Source organism: Sitodiplosis mosellana, unplaced genomic scaffold (genome assembly GCF_009176505.1).
Source record: "Sitodiplosis mosellana isolate CC-2019 unplaced genomic scaffold, AAFC_SMos_1.0 Smas_scaffold_20, whole genome shotgun sequence".
In the NCBI taxonomy this organism is placed as follows: Eukaryota; Metazoa; Arthropoda; class Insecta; order Diptera; family Cecidomyiidae; genus Sitodiplosis; species Sitodiplosis mosellana.
Genome location: NW_022595262.1, coordinates 44,332 through 63,852, shown reverse-complemented (window position 1 = coordinate 63,852; position 19,521 = coordinate 44,332). Strand labels below are relative to the sequence as shown.

Below are 19,521 nucleotides of genomic sequence, written 5' to 3'. Positions count from 1 at the left end.
AAGCCGCAGAAACATTTGGCTGCTCTACAGCTATTTGTGAGTCATCGTTTTCAACTCTCAATCGAATCGGCATATTGAAAGAATTTCATGCAAAAAAAAAGCCGTCGTATTGAATTATTTTAAAGTAATTTTTAATTTGTGATCAGTTTTCCGAATAGATTGGCTAATTATGTTATTTCAAGTTTTAAATAAAATTAAAAAAATATATTCGAATTGAGATTTTTTTTTCAAAATTGCCGGGGCTGAGCCCCATCTGAAATTTTTGTCACGCTACGGCGCTGTGTTTGTCTATTCTACTTTTTCCAAAATTTATTCAACAAATGACAAGCAATGATGCCATATAAAAAATTCAGTTTTTTATATTCTTTTTTCAAAATAAACCTCTTTATCTGATTCATAGATTTGGCCATACAAATGGTTCAATCCAGTCTAAATAATAGGCGACTCGGGTATAAATACCGGGCAGAAGTGTGCCACAGCTAATACCGAATGAAACAATTCCAACAACAGTCGCCGTTGATGAGCTGGCATTAAAAAATTGTAACGGTCCACCGCTATCGCCTTGGCAACTGTCGTTTTTTCCTTGTGGATCATATGCACAATATTGCCCTTCGATAAGTCCATCTCTAAAAGCTGCATGATTCACCTGTTTACTGTAGTTCAGAAAAGTTGAATTGCATTCCAGTAACGGCATTGATATCAATTGCGTCTTGAGCAAGTCCGTTGATCTCACAGTTCCTTTCATCGATTGTTCACGAGAAGAAAAATATATTTTGTTTTCAAATAGAATTCAATATTGTATAATAATGAGATGAAAGGAGTGAAAAAAAAATGTTAAAATCAATTGATCTCATCGAGTTCAACTCACTTTCAGCCGAAATGCTACCCCACCCTGTCACGATCAGTTTTACGCTTATTTGTTCATCACGCATATTCGTTTGCAAGCATGCTGGCATAATATTACTCGAGAATGTAATGTTTCTTGTCATTCGAATCAAAGCAATATCGTTTCTTTTGGTTAAAAGTGAATAGTTTGGGTGTGATATGATTTCCTGTTAGATGTTACAACGTTTTACTTTTAACTTATACGTTTTAAGACGAGCTCATATTTGAGTGATTTTCATTTCAATTCTCACCTTAATTTGACGATTTACCGGTCTAATACCATCTTTGTCTGTTAGTGCCCGCTGAAAATAACAAAGCATTCAGCACTTTATTATTTACAAAGCATGTAGCTTCATTTGACCAGTTTTACTTACTTTCCCCAGTCGAATTACAACAGGCTGCCGACCTCTAACACAATGTGCTGCTGTCAAAACGAATGACTCAGATATAATTGTTCCTCCGCAATCAAAAGTTACTTCGTAGTCGCTATTGTCAATGTACCCCAGAGCGGCCTACGAATATAATTTTAAAGGGAATGTTCAATTCATTGAAAATTCGAGGATTTAAACATATTGGAATACCATCCAGGGAAATTCGCTAAATGCAGCTAATTCACCACCCAAAACACGATCACTGATATGAAACGGTCGTAGTTGTTGTGAATACATTTCACAGGCTAAAGACGAAAGGTAATTGAATTTTTTCTTTATTCTTTAGGACAGAATAAACTTCTTTTTTAATTCTTAACACTAAAGACATTTTTGGGTCATACCTCTTTGCGCTATTCGATTCAAAGCTGAATTTTCATTTTTCACGAATTTTTCTACACCGTTTCTTAGTAATTCGGCTATTCGCTCATTTCCTGTGATTCGACAATTCAATTCACGTACATAGGAATTTAAGAAGTTTTTTTTTTTTAATTTTAGTTCGAAAAATATTGTACATTATACATTTTGTTTGCAACTCGCTTACCTTTCTGCAAAGCAATATCTAATGCTTTGTATCCGTATCTATTTTGGATGTTCACATCTGCACCTTTTCCGATCAATAATTCCGCCATTTTATCCAGTCCTGAAACAATACGTTTGATTGCTTAAAAGTGAACCACTAGCATTTTTTGTAAAAAAAAACCTTTGGAACATGCAGTGAACAATGGGGTCCACCCGTCACTGTTTGCCAAATCTATATCGGCTCCATTCTTCAACAATAAGTCTACTGTTGTTTCATGATCTGTAATCACACCAGTTAAATTGGTCAATCACCATAGAATTTTAAGGAAAAGTGATTTTCCAGTGATTTTTGTTACATTCGTCTCATTTTTACACAAAACTAGGCTATGTTTTTAAAGAAGAATCATATTGGATTAACTATCAATAATTATTTGATTTAAAAACGGATTGAACTTGTTTTATCCTTAGTTTTTTTTACAGAAAATTCTATTTTTCTCTTTTTTAATTCTTCAGAGCAAATATTTTTTCCCCTATATTTACTCTCTTGTACCGCTACATGAAGAGCTGTATATCCAAATCTTGTTTTTTCATTGACATATGCACTGTTTGTGATCAATAGTTCGGCTATTTTATCTTGACCTGAGAAGCAATTGGTCGAAATTTAAATAAATTTATTTAATTTGAATTATGTTCAGTTTTGATGAGTTTGATGATTGACCTTCAGAAGCTGCAAGAATCAGTGGTGTCCATTCATCCTGATTTTTAATGGAAAAATCTACACCACTTCGAATCCATTCCTTTATTCTATTCACATTTCCTATAGATTGTATTCACTCATACGTTAGTTATATTCCATAATATATGAAACGATGAATTGAATGCTATTTTAATCACACCATACCAGCTTGAATTGCACCAGAAATTGTCTCCCATGAAACACTGAAATTTATGTTCAAAATACCATGAAATATTTAAATATCCTTTGAATGACTTCAGACCTTTGTTTTGGTTGATTTTTTAATTACTTACTTTCTAGTTTCCCTTTTAAATCGAGAATCTGGAATAGAAAAAACTGCATATGCTTTGATGGAATTAAAAGTCAAAAGAAAATCTTATTTCTACCTGAATGAATACCAAATGATGTTCCGCCAAGAAATAGCATTAATGTAATGTAAAACTTCATGATCTACGTAATTGTCCAGAAATTTTTTATAATTCGATGCGATTTTATGAAATCGTCAAGTGGTTCTACAAAACCAAGCGATTTTTCATTATAATATTTACATAGCACTTGAAGAAAAAAAAATTCAATCTATCTCCAGAGAAAAAACAACTGAACCGCACTTCAAGGAGACAAATTTATTACAGATCTTATGCACATATGCTACATTCAGAACTCTTATCACAATGGTTTTTACTTTTCCGCAAACACAGTGTGTGAAGAAAAGTATAGCGATCGTCGTGAGAAAACGCGAACGAATTTTTGTTGTATCCACGATAACTTTCAAACCTTTTGGGAGATTTCGCTCAAATTTGGCCAGGAGGTATTGTATGTAAATATCTTGGATGTATTGAAAGTTGGACCAATTTGGGCCAGTTCATCTGGTACATCATAGAAATTCACCAAAGGGGGGAGACCCTTGGATTTTTTCAGAAGAAAAATATTCAAGAAAAATGTTTTTTCTGCTATTTTAACACGGTTTTCTAATGGTAAGTCGTGTTAAATGGTGTTATAACACAAAGATGTGTAGAAAAGTATGTTTTACAAATGTAAAACTTTTTATTTTGAATGGAACTGATCTTAACATGTGTTTGTATCTAACTATAATATCAGCTTCAAATACGTCATTTTATAGAACTCCATATCCAAACTGATTGTTTTTAAATCGTCAGCATGAACAAAATCTTTGCGGAAATGTGATAAAAATCCCATTTTGAACTTAAAAACTCTTATCTGCTATGTTTCATTGCTTGAGGAAGAATGAAGTAATAAACTGTAAAGCAAGTGTATTAAATTTTGGTCAAATCTATGTGTGAAAAGGTTTACCGAAAACGTTCGCGAATAAATATTTCTATTTTTCGTTTTGTATCAGAATAAGAATTTAAATAAAATTTGAACATAGTCACAGATAATAATTAAACATAAGGCCAGAATTTGTTTTGGAATTAATAAATTCAAAGTTTCGACCCCAAGGAAGAAAAAAAAACGAAGTTAGTACATGTACATTGTACAATGTACGTTTCATGTAACGGTAAAAATGGGTCATTGGGCTAACAATTAAAATTGATACACACACATTGTATTGAAAACTAACACACTCATTCAAGTGCACAATTGTGATATTATGACCACACCGTGGCAGCAAGAGCATATACCACAGGCGACACCTTGTTGCCCAATATAGTAATGTGTTGAAATTAACGTCAAGTGTATACAAACATAAAAGGCATTATTATAGCGTGCAACAAGATGTCGCTAGTGGTATATGCTCGTGCTGCCGCGATGTGATTATGACTTTAAACATCAAACTTGAAAGAATCGATTATTATTAATAAGAGTAATTTCATTCAGTTATGAAATATTAAAAAACGAATTAAAATCGATGAAAAATCCAAAGATGAATAATTTCGACCAAACTGAGCAGCGATGCACCGAAAAAAGACTGAAAATGCTGTCGATGGTGATGACTAAGTCAAGGTTTGTAAGACGCACCATAGGTTCTGACACCAAAAAATTCAGGGGGGGTCAAGCCAAAAATTCAAGGGGGGTCAAAAAAATCAATTCTATCTAGTGTAAATTTCTTCCCGAAAAAAATTGCTGACCGGGGGGGGGGGGGGTGATCCGCAAATTCGAATTTGAAGAGCAAAAAAAAAAAAAAAGGTCCTCGCTCTCAAAAATCGATTCTATCTAGTGTAAAACCGGTATCCAGAAAAAAGTGAGGTCTAAAACAACAAAAAAGGTCCGAAAATGGCAACGGGTCCAAAAAAATCGTTGGGGGTCAAATTTTTCCAGGGGGGGTTAGGATCAACGAGATCAGACTATTTCAGAACCTATGAGACGCACTGATCGAGTTAATTGTTTCGGCTGGCTATTTATTTCTACGCTCACTGTTGTAATTGACAATGTTGTATCACTCTTGTTCACCGCTTTATAACCGACGACTTTAAACCTATTATAACATCTGAAAATCGATTAAACTTGAATAAAAATTAGATTTGTTTTGATCGTATTGATTTGGACCGCTGAGAATAATTGCTGCACTTTATTTCAAAGTTTGGTTTGAAAAGATTTTTTTTCGCAGAAGTGGACTTAATTCCCCGGAAAATTTTTGTTTTTATGAAATTCAGAATAAGCCCTCCCTTACTAACCATTCGGAATGTATTATCATAGACCAAAATGGTGATATCGGCTATTTTAATGCCGTCATTACAACAAAAATTTGTTCCGTTTCTGCGTACCAACGTTTATAATTACATTTCATTACAATTTTCCATGGGTTCATTTGATCTGTTTCCATAATTTTACTCAATCTACATAACTAACTAGGCCAACATGTACTCCTCGACAAATCAAAAGGCATGGTCTTTTATTCTCATGATACCTATGATAGAAAAAAAAGTCATTAAATTACCATTAATAAATTATTTTCAACTGATACAGTGTTCACCCTTAATTTTTGATACCTCTGCGCATAATTAAAGATATATTGTTTTAAAATGCATTCCGTCTCTGTGTAATTACAATACTGACTTTTGTCTATCGGATAAAAGAGAATAAGTCAATGAATAAATACAGAACGCTACTCCATTATTTTGATTTGTGAGCTAAGTTCATTACATTGGACTAGTGCAAAGTGTAGTGTGCAGTTACAAAGCTTCAATTCCATTGAAACTGCAGGATAGGGAAGGAATGAAAGGCCCGCGCTCGTCTGGAAATCGGCATTGTCGTTACTCAATTGATAAGTCTCGTACATCCATATCATTTTCAATTTGTGTTTTCTAGGAGAGAAAAGAGACAAACTGAATTTATAGGGATATATTGATTTTGTTAGCCACATTCTGATTATTTTTAAGAACTAAGTTACTCTACATTGGGATATAGGAAAGAATAATATCCGTAATACCCATTCGGTAACTCTTCTGGGCTGGAATTCTATGACATTCCACCAAAATCGTTCGGAATTATTTGTTTCGTACGTAAGACTATTTTGGAGTGAAAGAGAGGCATTCCACTAAATTTCATCATCCCAGCCAAATTATTGCGATATTAGACGGCAAAACGCTTGAAAACTTGATCTAAAATCAAAAGTCGTGACGCAAGATATTTTTCCTTATTGTGAGTGAATTTTTACAATAGTGAATGCCAAAAATACTTTTGAACCTCGTATGTAGTGATAATACAGCTTCCTAGCGTCACTCAAAATGATATCCGTCATTTTGAGTGCTTAATCCACGTACGGAGCGTCACTCCATTTTAGCCTCGTCTAGAGGTTTTTCATCTGATATCACTAATTTTGTAAGGCAATTATTCTCGGAAAAAATACACTTTTGCCAGAAATATGTCTATTTTAAGGTCTTATCATTGGGAAATTGTAATTTTTCGGGTAAAACATTTGCATCCACATTTCACAAGTTTTGTAAATGGCAAATTTCCACTTTCATTAAAAAAGTCCCATTTTCTCCTTATTGGACATTGTAAAATGTCATTAAATTTCAAAATATCCATTGAAAGAGTTTTGAAGTAATTTTAGACCCATTACTTCATTGAAACATATTAATTTCCAGCCACCGAAGCTCTGAAAAGTGCATTTTTTATGTATCCCCCGAACAAAAGTTCAATTTCATACATTCAACGAAAATGACAACGAAATGGATATTCAAGTGTTCGTGGACTCCCATTATTTTCACGAAAAAATAGCAGTTTTCTAAGACCAAAACGACGTCAGAGGTGTATTTCACGTGTTTTCCGAACAAAAATGTCATTTTCAGTGAAAATAGAGCAAGTTGAAAAATTCACTTCAATCTGACCTATTTTTCGACCATGAAATGCCCTCAGATCGTTTTGTGACCACTTTTAATCGATTGCTCGTCGAAAATTGAGCGGATATGGCCTTTCGTGAGCCTTTCCAGCCAGTCAATGCGTGTTTTCGACAGCAATTTCATCGTAGAATGCGACTCTTCGTACAAATTCCGTTCATTGATGAATTGCCTATACCCAGAACTTCGAAATACGAATTTTCCCGGATATGTGGCATATGCCATTTTGTTGATATGGTAGCCGGCTACAAACGCTCAGTTTTTGGTAAAAGATTGTCGGGCTGATTTTTGAGAAATCGCGTTTGGTGTGAAATTAAAGGGGGTCGATTTTTCATAAAAATCAACTTTTTTCTTTTATATCACATAAACATTGGCATGTGTGTATAGAACTTTTTGAAGGTCTTCTCAAATAATTACGAGCTGAGTTTGCCCGATGGGTGTCTGAGTTGATCTAGTGTGCGAAATAAATACTTGAAAAAATCGTATGCATGCAGGGTAGTGAAGCCATAGCCAGCTCTCCTGTAATGCAAATGTCAATCTGAGGACGGGGTTCGATGTGGCCCGACATCAGCTACAGCTTGGGCATATCGGCACCGGAATCTGTGGGGGTCTAAAAAGTTTCCGGACAGACGGACGAACGGACGAACGGACGCACAAATCAATACATTCATAAAAAACCATGGCCAAACTGCCAATGCCCATAACTTTTTCGTTTTTGGACCAATCGGGGCACTGAGACCGGCGTTGGAAAGGTGGCAAGGAGGAGTTTTTGGACACCTCAGACCACCCCCTGGGTACCCCCTTCGTAAGATATGGGTATAGATTTGAAAATTTATCGAAATTTTCCAACCGCTATATTTTTGCCTAGACCACACTTTGGGCATGGGGGATATGGTGTTTCCGACTATTTGGGCCAAGACCTTTCCAACGGTATCTAACATGCCGGGGCCCAAATAGCGCCCTGAGAAAAAAGCATACTTACTGTATATATATACTCGTGACGCAAAAACTGGCATTTTTGATATTTGGCTTGAAATGCACAGTCTATGGTGCGTCACTTGTCGGACTACCGTCCTCCGTGATGAAACATCAACACAAACTTGTGTCAATGATTTGTTGCAAATAGCACTTTGTCACATCTATTGTAACTGCAATCCACATATTGTTGCATACAAGTGATGGCCACTTCCTTGTAACAAAAAATGTGTTGCATAGAAGTTATTATTACTTCTATGCCACTGGCATCGTTATTTGTGTTTATTATGTGGCCAACGACGATTTGTAACATCAGATTTGTATCAATAATGTTCTCAGTATGTTCCATTTATGTTACAAATACTAAATAATTACATCATATGAAATTTAAAATTTGAAATAAATATTTATTTTATATATCGTCATCATCATATTGAGAATTTTATATTCAGCACATATATAAGCTAAATGCAATACTGAACATCTTATTTGTATCAGATCCCCAATAAAAAATTTTGTTTTATTTTTGTTGCGGGCACATAATTAGAACAAGTTTCTATGGAACAAAATTGCCACTAATTTGTTACTTATTTGCTACTAGTAAGCTACGCCCACTAAAACAAGTCCCAAAATCTTTCATATGCGACTTTTATGCCACTGATGTGTCACTAAATAAATATTGGGAACATATATGTTACATCAATGCCACCTATATGGAACTAATACATTTTGCAACATGAATGCCACTTATATGCAACTAAATGTGTTCCGTGCCACGTATTCGCCACGCATATGGAACATAACATTTTGTGGCAATTCGAAATCGGTGTTACTAGTGTTCTGGTAGAAAGATGAAAATCAGTGGAATCTCTCTCTTTCACTCCAATATAGTCTTTCGTACGAAAAAAATAATTCCGAACGATTTTGGTGGAATGTCATAGAATTCCAGCCCTGGACTATGAAAATAAACCTGAAGTGTGAAATATTGACATTGAATATAAAAAAAATTCGAACAAAAACAGAGATTGCAATATGCATGCTATATATATCGTCTTATTCAAAAGGGTAAAATTATTGTGAAACTTTATATCTAGCAACAAATACCACGATAATTTATATAAGGCGCAGGAGAGCGCCATACAGCAGACATTTTCCAATCTCTGAATAAAAGTGTTAGTTTACATAAAAATGGTATCTTTTCCTATGATATACGCCAAAAGTAAATTTACTGCTTCCTTCATATTTATTGTAGGTTAATGGTATTTTGTCCTAATCTAAACCACTGAAATTAAGGGATTCAATTAACATTTTCGCTTTGAAAAGTTTGTTCCATATTTACTAAAAATTAACCGAGTTGACCACACCCCCTCATTGTTAACTATTTGTCACTTGAATAAATCGCTACAATCGTGGTAATGTCTGCCAAATAATTCATTGCAATGTGGGAATAACTACAAAAGAATTTGTGTGTCATCACTTGGTAGAAAATAAACTGAGTTGAGGTGACAGGAAAATTAAACTGCACTTCATTAAACACAGATTCTGTGTATACAATCCCAATGGATAGCTTCGGTCTGAAGTAGTTTCTGTGTCAAATCGACACTTGCGACTTTTGATTCCAAACATTTCAAGAAAATTACTACAAATAAACCAGACTGTACAGATAACAATTTTTTTTATCCAGAAAGTACGGAAAAGTTTAAGATTATGAATGTAATTCTTTTAATTCGCAAAGAACTTGAACAACATTTACAAAAATTTATTCATTTCAAACAAAGCCACTTTCATCCATTGCGGTAAACACTGTGCTTTTGAATTTGGAAGCATTTAGTAAAACTACTATTTGAGTGTAAGTTGCTTGTTTCATTGCAACTAGCCTTTTATAGCTGTTTTTGATCATTCACATTTTGAAATTGACACTAAAATAAAAAATATGATGAAATAAGGGCGTAAATCGAAGGGCAAATTACTAAAAAGTAATTTCCAATAAAGTAGAAAAATGAACATAATAGTAAGGCCTATATAATTTTTTGTTTAAAAATTACTTTTAGTATAAAAGTAATTTTTGGTATAGCTGTCATCATAATACATCGGTACATTGAAAAAATATGTTAGTTAAATGTCATTGTCATACATAAATGACTTTTGGTAAAAAGTAATTTCTAATTTGCCTACTAAATAGGCTAGGTAATAGAAAGTAATTTTGAAGTAGTATGGAAATAGTTTTGAAGTAATTTGTAGAGTGATTTGCTCCTCGGCGTGAATCGAGTTAAAAGTTCAACTTTCTTCCAGGTGATTGGAATGACTATTGCATACAAAGTAATACGCTAGTCAAGACCTTCGCTTCGCAGTAAAACCCAAGAAAACACGTCAACTTTCTCCAGAATTATTTAATTTCTCAAGATATTACCCAATCGATTTTTATTTATGTCTTTATGGTTTGTGAAGAATATTTTCTTGAAAAGAAAAACCGCAAATAAATCGTTTGAACCGACTTTGAATTAATAATTTCATCTTTTTATTTGGTATCATCTTACATGAATAAAAGAAGAACAATTTTCTTTACAGATCAATATTAAAAGTAAAAGTCATTTTGTATTGTGTTCTATTGTAAACGCATTTGCTGAAAGTGTTTAGATTCGGAGATTTGGGTTTGTGTAACGCACGTATTTGAGAAGTGCGTCATTTTCTTCGCAAACAAATGGTTTTTTGTGATGGCAGGCAACATCGTGCCAGTTGACACCATCATTGTAGAATTGATTCAAAACGGCCAAACAATTTTCATGGGCACCACCTTGTTTGTATTCACGATCGTCTGGTTGTGGCAAGCCAATACCACCATTTTCAGACCAGTCACCTTGGGAACGGTCGGTGGTTGGGGCGATTTTTTGCGATTCAGCCGTCCAGAACCATCCGTTGGTTTGAACCGGTTGCAAATCTGGACGATCACATCCCTTGAAGTCACACATACGACCGCTAGTCCAGATGTATTTTACCTGAAAATGAGACAAAAATGATAAAAATGATGAGAAAATGGCTAACATTTTGTAGCATTTGGAAAAAAGAATAAAAGAAATTTAGCATCATCTTCATCACATTCTGTTCAATTAAGTTTGAAAATAGAAACTGCAAAAGATTCATCGATAACAAAATTACCGTAAAAATGCAACTAAATATAGAAAAAGTGCAAAAATATCATCGAAAAAACATAAAATGCCGTTCATTTCAAAATGAATGCAAAACTGAAAGAAAGATAGGTACGAGTTATAGCTCAAAGTGAATGAAACGAGTTCACGCTTGGCACGTGCATTCGAGTGAATCGTAAAGAACAGGTGAGAGACGATGTAATTTCGTTGATGCCATCATTATGTGAAGGCATTAAAGCACTGATTGCCCAGACGTAGATGCAGATATGACCAAGCAGACGCTATATATGCATGTACGATGCTATGGCAAAGATCCGCACAAAGCGTAGCGAAGAGAGTCGAAGTTGAACAATTCAAAAGAAAGCGTAAATGAATGCAAAGCAGAAAGAGAAATGTGTATGAATGAGAGTCTTTTGTTGCCGTGACTCATGTTGGAATGGCTTATGCATCTTCTTCTTCTTCTTCTCCTTTTTCTTCTTCTTCGTCGACATCGTCGTATTTTTCTCTCAATTTGAGCGCATTTCTCTTGATGTGAGAAAGAAATCCCAACAAAAGGTGTTCGAATTTAAAATGCAATTAGGTTAAGCCAATAACTCTTTGGTTGTTTGGTTGGTAATCGATCTTTTCCTACGCAATGCTTCTATTGAAACGAAAGAAAGCCGGAGATATGGTTAAAATGTGAAAAAAACGGTAATTTACGGTGCTGACAACAATGAACTTCGCATTGTCGAAAACAGGCTGTTTGGATTTGGCGAAAGTCGCAAAAAAAACATCGGAATTCTCTATTTTATATTCGTTGAAATGCTAATTTTGAAGCAATAGAGTAGCAAGAGACGCGCGGGTGTCTGGTTTGTTGATTGTTCTGAAGAAATCGGACGATGCAAACGAAACAGAAAAAAGCCTCATGTAAACAATGAACAGGTTGAATTGGGAGCGGTAAACTAATGCTAATTTGCATTGCTAATTTGACAATTTTTTTCTTTTCTGCGCTCGTAGAACATGTAAATGATGCGAAAATTTCTTTTTTTTTCACTCAGTTTTTGCACACCGCAAAGAAGCGGCTATAAACTAAATATTTATTGACTTTGGCTTACGGTTCAATATTTATGAGCGAAAAGGAATGCGCTACAAACAATTTTTGTACCAAGCGAAAAGGAATTTCTGTGATTTATTGCTGCGCGCTGTGTGCAGTTTTTTTTTGCTCTTTTCGTTGGTCGGCCGAAAAGAGAAAATAAGTTTTTTTTTGTCGCCGATCAGTTTCGTTTATAAATAGAAGAAAGAATTTGTGTACACAACGGCAGGCACGTTTCACATAAGTGTATTTACTCGGTTACAGTTCAAGCGCCTGACTGTGTTTGCATCGTTCAAAAATGGTAATTGGTAATTTCTCATTCGATGCCATTATCATTTTCGCTAAACGTGCACATATTTTGGTAAACAATTCTTCTCTTAATTTACCACATTTACGACATTGTCTCGGTAAAAAGACGACAAAAGTCGTGATTTTTTGAATTTCTTTTCGTTTCGTTTTTTCCCAAGTGTGAGTGACTAATGTATTGGCCAACAGACATTCGGTGATTTATTTTTCATTTAAACGCCGCCACTTTTCATGGCTGAAGATGCGTTCGATGGGCGAGATATGGGAAAAGAGATTTTTGTATGCTTAAGTTCACAAAAAGCCTTTCGTCGGCTCACCAAAAGGCGTGCACCTCATCTCTTGAAGCCGTTCCAAGTGCAAAGAGTCACGATCAGATAAACAAAGGAGGCGCAGAGAGATATTGCTGGGTGAAAATGTGACATGGCTTTAGATACAATGCTCAAAAAAACATGTTTATCCACGAAATTCATTCATTTGGATTTAGAAATGGTCAGCAATTACAACACACGACAACGAGTTTATCGTAATTAAACGGCCGAATGCCGCTTTGTCACGTACACTTCAGACGAAAATAGTTGCGTAGCGGCTATTATATTATACTGCGTTGTAATTTGTTTGAGAGAGCACGTGTACTGAATTTTTGATCCGCGATCATAGTTTCAAAAAGTGTAGTGCCATGTTTTGAAGATTTTTTTCACTCATGCACACACAATGGATGAATTCGTTTGAAATAATTGATTCATTTTTTTGTTGATATTGAAATCATTATGAAATGGGATTTTGCCATCGCAATAGTATTTCTCAATAACTTTCGATTCTTGAATTTGTAATGGAAATCGAAACCAGATACATGTTGTAATTCATTTTTGTCTTGTGTAATAGTGTCGTAGTTTATTTTTTGCCATAGTTTTTCCTTTTCATACAAACCATTGAGGCTTCTTTATGAACTTGAATTCAACAGACCTCGTCACGTTGGTATAAAAAAAATTCAATTATGGAAATGATTGAAAAAATGCCAAAAACAAGAGAAAACCTTGAGGCAATCGAGGAAACTGCATACTGGCCAAACAATTGGGATTGTAGCGAAAAAGCCGAAAATTGTTCGAATTTCATCGAAGAAAACTGGAAATGGAATAATCGACGCAAACGTAATCGAAGTAAAAATAAACACGATTATGAACATTATTTTATTGTGCTTAATCTTTTTCTTTCGATTTTTCTTCTTTCATCGTTTCGTTTGCTCATTTTCTGCAAACACACACACATACACAGAGATAAATTTCATCTTTAGCACGTTAATTTATCATTGAAACGAAAAATATACGCTACGTTTTAAATGTGTGAACGTTAAACAATCGAGAAAGAAAACGAAACAATTCCATTGAGAGCCGTTTTTGAAGAAGACGAAGACGAATCAGAAAAAATACGCTGCGTGGAAAACAAATCACATGATTTATTTAATTGAAAGAAGAATCGAAAAGAAAATACACATTATTTCACGTGCATTGCATAACGCATTCACCCATATATTTACTACTTTTTCGCAATATATTTTTACGTTTCATTCACAAACAACTCATTTCTCCACACATAAAATTTCACTTGAAATTTATTATCGCGCCCATTATGCTTGAATTTATTATGTGAATCGATGCTAAGAATTCATACGATGAATGAATGGTGGAGTTTTCCATTACTTTTTAAATGCGCGTATTCAGAGATATGGCACAACAACAATAACAGGTATATAAATTCTCTGTTGCTGTTGTTAATAATCATATTTTCAAAACAAGTACCTTATCATCGACAAGACGACGTTTGATCCATTCATTTTCGTTGCTGGTTTCAAGCGATACTGAGTCCATACAACGTTGACGACAGTAATTACGGGCACCCAACCAATCTTCTTCAACACCTTTCAATGCTGGGTCACGCCACGAGAAAAAGTATCTGAAATTGACCGAAGCACAAATTTACAACTTGACATCGACTTACAACATTTTTTTAACTAAATTCCAGTGTTCTCATCGGGGCCGAATTTTCGACCCGACAACCGACCGACAATCAGCTATGCTCACCGATAACCGACCGATACCCGACATTGTCGGTCGGGTGTCGGTCGGGATCTTTTCGGGGGCTCGGATTTATTCGGGGTTTCGGGGATAATTCGGTGTTTTGGTGAATTTTTGAGTCAACTTTATCGACATTTAGTGCAAAAATACAAATTCGCACTCAATACACTAAAGTCTCAAGTTGAGACTCTCAACTCGTTAACTAAAAAAACTGACAAGTCGCTAGCTAGTAATTAAAACTTCAACTAACTTATTTCTTTCGTTGTGAAATTCGAAGTAAAATCCACAGTTTTTATGCCAAAAAATAGTTAACAATGAAGAAAAAAACATAATGATTTCACATACCCTTTGTTATCGGGAGCGCGTTCATGGATGACACGTTGAGCGCACAATGCAGCTACTGGCGGTTCTAAGAAACGACCATTTGGAAATTGAGCTAAGGCTCCGCTTAGCACTGAAATGAAGCTCACAATAGCCAAAAACTTATTCATATTTTTTACCGATTTTTTTTTTGTCTGAATTCTGAAAAATATACAAAAAAAAACAAATTTAGTCAGGGGGGTATCGATTTTATTTTATTTTTCGAATTGTTCATTTCTTCAAGAAAATGAATCGGTCTAAAAACGTCGTTAAACTCAAAAAACTAAATCGTTAAATCAAACTAATTCAACTTTGACTTTTTTCAGTCAAGCAAATTCGAAATGCCAACATTTTCAAACTTTCAAATGGTTTCCTGAATTTGTTGGAAGATTTTCATCCAACTTTTGATTAATTTGCTTCGAAGAGTTTTAAACTGTTAATATTGTCAAGAAAAAAAAAATTACGAATTCGTTTGAAATAAATTAAGAGTTGGTTTTTGGACAGAAAAATGCAGAAAACGATTCACTGAAGACAAAAAAAGTTACAAGTCACTTAGTTCGATGAATGGCTTACCGAAAATTAACTAGAAACGATGCGTTTCGGAGCGCAGCTTAAGACAAACTAACAAAATAGCTCGGAGAAGAGGCGCTTATATAAAGAAAAAGTGTGCAAGAAAATGGGTAAGAAGCCAAAAGTGCCGATGAAAAGATAAGCAATACTCGATGAGGTAGACATGAAAGCAGACAACATGTTTGTGGTGTATCGACCTTGGAAGAAATGCAGTGCGTACAATCGAAAGAGGAACAGAGAAAGAGAAACCAAACAAACAAGAGGAGAAATAGACGCAAATAGCTTGAATATTGTTTATCGGTCGGTTATATTTCCGACTTTTCTATTTGATTTTCGAAATTGGCACATGAATGGGTTCTCTCGTATTTGGAACAAGCATGCGTCAAAGAGAAGACACAAAAAATGTGATAAATAATGATGTGAATAGCCAATCAGTTTATTGTGTGAATAGCCTTAATAGTGCCGCATGCATGCGTCGATTGAATTCCAAACGAAGTAATCACATGATTTCCCTAAAAGCAACGTCATAACGCAATCGATTTTTATGACATCAAATGCAATGACTTAATCTTAACCCATACACGATCGCAAGAACAATCATTCGATCAGTGAATTTACATTTTTTTAGCATACTCATATGAGCATATACCTTGGATTCGAGTGAAAATGTTCGGTTTTACAATACAAACGGGCACGAGGGAATGGTTGGAAAGTTACAGAATTGTAGGGGTTACAGTTCTGGGGCTGCCCAAACAAAAACACAGGAATTTCTAAAAAAGAATCTATGGAAAGATTGTTTAATTTAAACCATAATAATTGGTTAAATTGAAAATGAACAAAGGACCCTGGGTGGGTTAAACACAAATATGAAATTCATATTTGAATAGAAAATGAAAAAAAGCATGCGGCATTCATATGTTGTGGTCGCCAACTTTGTGCCGCCGAAAAATGCAGTTTATAATGAGTCATTATTAATGACTTTTCGTTTCATCGTCAAAACTTTATTGGAATTTCATCATAAATCGTCATTAAAGTAAAATCGTAATAAATTACTATAATGCATTTCATGTTCATTCTTCTATTTTAGGTAAAATTTTCAGTGAAAATATTTCGAGAAAGAATTTCGGTCGTGTTCGACACGTCTATAAAATCGATGGGCTAGTAGCATACTATTTTTATTGTTTTTTTAGAGAAGCTATTATTCAGCTTAAAGAATAATGAAAGAAAATTAGGTGCTCACAGTTTGAGTGGTAATCTGCTTTAACTCGGCGATTTTTTATGGACGGTGTTAGAAAATGGTCAACGCTACTAAATTCAGTTGGAATACGAATTTCTGAAAGTTTTCATGGATTTTCTCTTTCAAAATGTCGATGTGGGTCAAAATTACTTTGATCTGTTTTGATTGCACGTCCACACTGCACAGGCGTAATCAAACCATAAGAGTTCTTTCTAAAAATTCAGCTGCATATTGTCATTTTTTGACACACTTTGACTAAAATGTGTGAGTATACAACTAAGTTTTACACCCAATTTATCAATCCACATTTCGTTTTTAGATAGACTATGCAGCAGCTCCAAACAACGAATCATCAATTAACTGTTAAATAGAGATAAATGCAACAATATATTGATTATCAGTAGATTGTAAGTCATTCGATATCGCTCTTTACAGGGAATCGGCATTCATACAGACTGTTCATCACCTACTGACTGAGTTAAGTCACTTTGATTCGAGTTGCAAAGCGGATAGAGTTCACGAAATCGATTGCGTTGACGTGTTTAAATGCTAGTTTAGTAAACTCGCTTTTCACAAAGATCAAAAAAACATTCCGCACATTGCCACAAACAAGTTGCCCAAGTGTTTCAGATATATCAAGTTATACCTGACTTTGAGTGTAAACTGAGCATAATTTTCATAACCATTTATGCATTTCGTTTCGGCATCCAATTTTTCCCAAAGAATGACCATTGTTCCCATTCCTGAAGAATTCGATTATAACATGGACGAAATTGATATTGATGTCAAAATATAGTTTAGCAATATCGAACCACAATCAATCGACAAATGAAACATTTCTTCGTTAAAGTAATATTGGACAGATATTCATTCCAGTCGCATCGAATAGAATGTTTGGTTGGCCTTCCAAGCTGACCGCATGTCATACGCCGCATGAAAAATTGTACGATAGCGAATACGATGAGGAGTATAAACCGTAAAAAAGGTATGAACATTGAACAGTCACTAACCGTGCCTGAAATCCTCGGCATATTCCCACTGCAAATTCATCTGTGAAATGAAATGAAATGTAATCAATAATACCACGAAATAACAGTAAATACTAGATCTGAAAAATTTACGCACTCGGATTATTTTCACATGGTTCATGGTATGATATAATTTATATCAAATGCGTTTTTACCTATCATTTGCTAAAATTCTGTTTACCAATAATATCTAGCATTTGAATCGGAGCGGCTTTTGGGACAACCACATAGCTGAATTCAAGATCATTCCATTTGGCAATTAAATGTGTGAGCACAAAAATACGCTATTAAAAATTTCAGATCCAAATTGTTTTATTGCGCTCACACATTCAATCGAACTCATTTCTATTTATAACTAAATTGTTTGGTTTGTATTACGTATGAAGATTTCCCCGCGTAATTTGCATTCAGTCAGTGTGCACTGTGCAATCATTCGTTAGACAAGTGTGCTACCTCAACTACGATTTATCCGCATATTTTTCAAAAAATAGATTGGGTGTGGTCCATATTCATATTGTTTGTTAAGAATTTGTAATTATTCAGCAACTTCTAATTCGCATTTGATACCCACGTGGTTGATTTAATATAAAACCAAAGATGAAGATTTTAATTGCGATAATTTTTGTTTTATTAACATTTTAACCGCAACTCCCCATCGTAATGGAAGTGCGAACGAGACAAGGACACGCCTCCAATATAACAATGGAACGTGGAAGCCGCTGTTTGAAATTATTCAAAAAGGTACGACATGAATAACGATTTATAGAAAACGCTCAGAAATATTGTTCATGTGAGAGCATGTATGAAATTTTTTTGCCAATTTCAGGAACTTTGGAGGACGTTGAAGAGCTAATAAGTAACGAAGCAGATGTCAATCTAAGAAATTCAAGTAACGGCTTTGAAGCATCACCGCTTCACTATAGTGCCGACAAAGGTATTACGTACTTGGTTTTTCACTTTTCCTGCATAGAAAACTTTCAAAATCACGCTAAAATAAAATCAATTGAAAATTCGTCAATTGCATAAAGGTCTCAACAAGATGACCAAATTATTAATTGAAAAAGGTGCACATGTAAATGATCAAACATCACCTACACAACTCACGTCTCTCCACATAGCCGCTCGAAAAGGTAAACCTTTATAATTATAAGTTCATTTTGAGTAACATGTCCTATATTTTGATCAATGAACCTTGAAATAATTACTACTTAGTATTACACTGTGCGACAAAAAAAAGTCAAAGTTGCCTAACCCAGAGCGGATATATCAAAGTTTGGAGAGGACCAAGAGACATGAAAACCCTCAAAAGGGTTTTGTCGAATTGGTTCCATATAAGAAAATTATGGTCATTTGAAAAATTTGCTTTGCAGAGGATTTTCAAAATTTACTTTTACTTGGTTTTTTGCTTTTTCATGCAAATCCATGTGACGAACGGGTCAAAAGTAATGGAAAATGACCGACTAAAATCAGATCAGCAATAAAACATAGCTACTTCGGACTATTTTTGGGTCCAAACAGGTAAAAGTATCATTTTACGTATATATCCTCAAAATTTAACTTTTAAATGCGCAATTTAAGTATTTTTCACACAAAATTTCGAAGCAAATCAATAAAAAACGTAAATCAGTAATCAGAAGCAAGCACTTTGAACCATTTTTGAGTCGGAATTTGCAAAAATATGATTTTACGAGAATCTTCAGTATATAACTTTCACATTTTATGGAAAATTGTCATGAAAAATCCCGTTTTTCGGCAGTTTTTTCTATCTAAAACCTCTAGTAAGACTCAAATTAAGCACAAAAAACCATATCTTTTGTATGTTTTTAAGAATTGTAGGCCAGCGCAAGATTTAGATTGGTAAACGAGATTTTATGGAGAAAAAA

The 19,521-nt window shown here is 34.5% G+C and overlaps 2 protein-coding genes across 2 annotated transcripts; both read right to left on the bottom strand.

Moving 5' to 3' along the window:
• Positions 1-144: 144 nt before the first annotated feature.
• Positions 145-3,099, bottom strand: LOC129568516 (serine protease persephone-like). The gene is made up of 13 exons (XM_055446500.1): positions 2,958-3,099; positions 2,865-2,892; positions 2,737-2,774; positions 2,554-2,652; positions 2,376-2,474; positions 2,017-2,115; positions 1,858-1,956; positions 1,658-1,747; positions 1,467-1,561; positions 1,260-1,397; positions 1,137-1,187; positions 869-1,052; positions 145-738 (listed from the first exon to the last, which is right to left on the bottom strand). The coding sequence occupies exons 1-13, from the start codon at positions 3,016-3,018 to the stop codon at positions 395-397; spliced, it is 1,425 nt and encodes a 474-aa protein (XP_055302475.1). The 5' UTR covers positions 3,019-3,099; the 3' UTR covers positions 145-394.
• Positions 3,100-10,329: 7,230 nt separating this feature from the next.
• On the bottom strand, positions 10,330-15,413 carry LOC129568484 (uncharacterized). Its single transcript, XM_055446433.1, has 4 exons — positions 15,377-15,413; positions 14,789-14,965; positions 14,168-14,321; positions 10,330-10,843 (listed from the first exon to the last, which is right to left on the bottom strand). Exons 2-4 carry the CDS (start codon positions 14,932-14,934, stop codon positions 10,481-10,483), a joined length of 663 nt encoding a protein of 220 aa, XP_055302408.1. The 5' UTR covers positions 14,935-14,965; positions 15,377-15,413; the 3' UTR covers positions 10,330-10,480.
• Positions 15,414-19,521: the final 4,108 nt, after the last annotated feature.